Source organism: Lactuca sativa, chromosome 6 (genome assembly GCF_002870075.4).
Source record: "Lactuca sativa cultivar Salinas chromosome 6, Lsat_Salinas_v11, whole genome shotgun sequence".
In the NCBI taxonomy this organism is placed as follows: Eukaryota; Viridiplantae; Streptophyta; class Magnoliopsida; order Asterales; family Asteraceae; genus Lactuca; species Lactuca sativa.
This window is the reverse complement of record NC_056628.2, coordinates 17,581,275-17,585,183: the sequence shown is the minus strand read 5'-3', so window position 1 is coordinate 17,585,183 and position 3,909 is coordinate 17,581,275. Positions and strand designations below refer to the sequence as shown.

The 3,909-nt window shown below is 36.6% G+C and overlaps 1 protein-coding gene across 1 annotated transcript; it reads right to left on the bottom strand.

Annotated features, from left to right (window-relative positions):
• Window positions 1–1,572: 1,572 nt before the first annotated feature.
• Window positions 1,573–2,937, bottom strand: LOC111906116 (uncharacterized mitochondrial protein AtMg00810-like). The gene is made up of 3 exons (XM_023901856.1): window positions 2,710–2,937; window positions 2,426–2,535; window positions 1,573–2,188 (listed from the first exon to the last, which is right to left on the bottom strand). Exons 1-3 carry the CDS (start codon window positions 2,935–2,937, stop codon window positions 1,573–1,575), a joined length of 954 nt encoding a protein of 317 aa, XP_023757624.1.
• Between the last annotated feature and the right edge of the window lie 972 nt (window positions 2,938–3,909).

Sequence of the window (3,909 nt, the reverse complement as noted above, 5' to 3'; positions counted from 1 at the left end):
ATTGAAAGGTGGAGAAATACTATCATACCCTAGACCCTTGTTTTGATTTTCTTTGAATTTTAATTGGGTTTCATATAAGGACTCGACTGTCTTACTTGACGCAGTGTAATTTTTGAAACTAACATCTGTTTTTCCACACTTTATTTTCAAAGCGTCAAGTTCTTCAGTTACAGCATCAAGTTTTTTCTTAATGTGATCATAATTTTCACACTTATTGCTGTAATTTTCTTGTAAGTTTCGGAAATCCTTGATTTTTGTTTCTAATTGAGCTTTTAATGGTTTCTATCCTTTCCTAAGAGTATAGCTTTCATATTTGAGGTCCTCATTTTCTCTTTTTAATAAATCAATTTGTTCACGAAGAAATTTAATCGTAGCTTTACAAGATGGAGTACATAAAACTTCATTTACCGGAATTGATGTGAAACTCATTTTTTTTAATTGCCCTTTGACTTAAAAACCGAGAAAGTCAACTTTAAAAGTCAAATTTAAAAAGTCAAACCGAAAAGCTAAATTTGAAAAATTAAAAGTCAAACGAGAAAGTCAAAGGTCAAACTTGAAGGTCAAAGTCAAAATTTTAAAGTCAAAAGTCAAAAATTAAAATAAAAAATTTTGGGTTGAAAAAGAAAGTTGAAAATATAGGAAATTAATTTTTAACTAAAATATGTCAAAAATGCGAAATTAGAATCGATATGGAGTCTTTATGGATTCAAAAGGGAAAAGATATAGCATCTACCAAGCTAGATGAGATGGTAAGGCGTGAGGTTTGTTAATTAGGGGATCCGGGTTCGAATCCCAGCAGCCCCAATTTCTCTTTCTTTTTTCTTAATAAGGCAGCCCCAATTTCTCTTTCTTTTTTCTTAATAAGAAACTATGCTGCGAGGATGAGGAGGATGCAAAGCCGAGCCGTAAACGTCCGAGCCGCACAATCCGAGCCGTACACCGAGCCGGCCGCACAATCCCTAGCTGCACACCTTCAACAGATTCGCAAAAAAAACGACGTTTTTCACCCTTTTTGCTCCAAAACTCGATCAAAAACTCGTTTTTATGAAAAATGCAAAGAAGTAACCCCCCTTATTTTTGCGAGATCTATCCAAAAACGCTATTATATTTTCAAAATAAGATCAAATAAGCTCCAGGTCTGAAAAAATTGATTGATACAACCAAGCTCTGATACCAATTGTAAGTCCCCAAAATTTGCTTGTGTATCAATCAGATCCAATTGATGGTGCGGAATCGCAATCAATTGGATGATGTCAGATCAAATAGAAGAGAAGGAGAAGAAGAATAACTTGAATCTAATGTATTGATGATATGATTGATGCTCCTTACAATAGATTCTCTCTCTCACACACTTCTTCTCTCTAACTTTCTCTCTCTTCTCTAGCCTTCTTCTCTTGTCTTAACCGTATACTCCCACATGCACTCCTCTATTTATATGGACCTCCAGCCATACACATGTGTACAACCGCACACCCTGTGTACGGCCGTACACAGGGTGTGCGTCCGTACACACGTGTACGACTGTACACACAAACCGCAAACACATACAATATTACATAAAAATATATTTTCCTAGAAAAGCAAAGTATAAAGCATATTTTTTGACCCAACAGTCTTCATATTTATCCCGTAATCTTTAAGCTGACTTTGAATCCATACGACTTGAGAAGTACATGATGCAACTGTGATATACTCAACTTTAGTAGTGGATAAGGAGACACATGTTTGCTTCTTAGATTGCCAACTAACTAGTTTTCCATCCAGAAACTGACATCCTCCTGTTGTACTTTTACGATCAAGACCGCATCCACCAAGATCAGCATCAGAATATGCTTGCACAAAGAATCCAAAGTTAGAAGGATACCAAATTCCAAGGGATGTCGTTATTTTGAGGTATCGGAGAATATTCTTCACAGCAGTCATATGAGGTTCACGTGGATTTGCCTGAAACCTAGCAAAATAGCAAACATCAAACATAATATTTGGACGACTAGATGTTAAGTACATTAAAGAACCAATCATTTGTCGATATAGAGCGATATCAGCTGCTGGCTTATCCAAGGATGGAGTGAGCATCGTTCTGAACATCATTGGAACTTTGACCTTTGAATTACCCACCATGCCAAAATCCGCAAGCAAAGTCTTAGTGTAGGCTTCTTGGTTGATGAAAATACCCTCTGAACTCTGTCTAATATTTAAACCAAGGAAAAAGTTAATAGGACCCTTTAAGCTTATTTCAAATTTAGTTTCCATCATTTTTCAGAATTCAGTTGTTAACCTAGGATTAGTGGATCTGAAAATGATATCATCAACGTAAATTTGGACGATCACTAGATGGTCACCGTCTTTCTTGCGAAAGAAGGTTGGGGCGACCGAACCTTGTTTAAATTTGGATTGTTTCAAAAATCGAGTTAGGGTTTCATACCTCACACGAGGTGCTTGTTTTAAACCATACACAACCTTATCCAAAATATAGCAATGACTTGGATATTTTTCATTTACGAAACCTAGTGGTTGTTCCAAATAGACTTTCTCCTATATTTCACCATTTAGAAATGCACATTTCATGTCCATTTGGTAGACTTCGAAATTTTTATGTGCTGCATAAGCAAGGGAAATCCAAACATATTCCAGTCTTGCAACCGGTGCGAACGTCTCTTCATAGTCTATGCCTTCCTCCTGGAAGTATCCTTTCACAACTAATCATGCCTTGTTTTGAATCACGTTGCCTTCTTTGTCAAGCATATTACGAAATACCCATTTTAATCCAACCACTGATGCATCCTTTGGAGTTGGAATCAATCTCCATACTTTTTTATGTTCAAATTCGTTGAGTTCTTCCTGCATAGCTTGCACCCAATCTGAATGATCAAGAGCAATCTTCACAGTTTTAGGTTCTATCTTGGAATTAAAGGAGTTAAACATGCAAAATTCCATTTTGGAGAATAATGTAGTTTGTTTGTCTTTTTATTGAGCCCTGGTAAGAACACCTAAAGATGAATCTCCAATAACTTGACTTTTTGGATGATCTTTAGTCCACTTTGACATAGGTGGATAGTTCGGATCACATGCTGGATTGATTTTAGGAACTACTGCCTCAAATTCCGATTGTACATTAGACCATCATTCGAAATCAGATCCACCCCCTGGAAATCTACATGGGATTCTATAATTAGAGTGGAATCATTCCCCCTGAGTGGAATATCAGTGTTGACTCCTGGATCATAATTCTCACCCTGAACAGGTGTATTTGTTGTGGCAGTTGAAGTGGAACCTTCCCCCTGGAATGGTGTATCATGTTGTTGTTGTGGCGGAATTTCAGAAGCCTTCGGAATCAGTGGCTCTGTTCTGAGATCTTTGGCAACATCATCAATGATTTTCTTCAATTCATCCTCATTATTATCCGTAGCCTTTGATTCTGAAGAAATGGCCTTTTCGGGTTCATCAAACAAATTCATAAATTCCTCATATAGATTCATAAGAGGAATCGTCTGAGATAGTGTTGATGAAAAGATTTCTTAATATGGACAATCCGCTTTCTGATATTTCTTCATATAATTATCGTCAAAAGTGACATAATAGGTTTCCTCGATCTTTTTGGAATTCTTGTTCAGAACCCTATATGCCTTCGAAGTAAGAGAGTACCCTAAAAAGATTCCTTCGTCTGCTTTCACATCGAATTTGTTCCTATGCTCTTTGGAATTGAATATGAAACGCCTGGAACCAAAGACATGAAAGAACTTAACATTAGGTTTTCTATTATTCGGAATCTCATAAGGTGTAATTAAGAATCTTTTGATTATGAAGTATCAATTCTTTATGAAACAGGCAGTTGCGATAGCTTCGGCCTAGAAGTAAAGTGGTAGATTCGCAAATGATAACATCGTCCTTGTAGCTTCACAGAGAGCG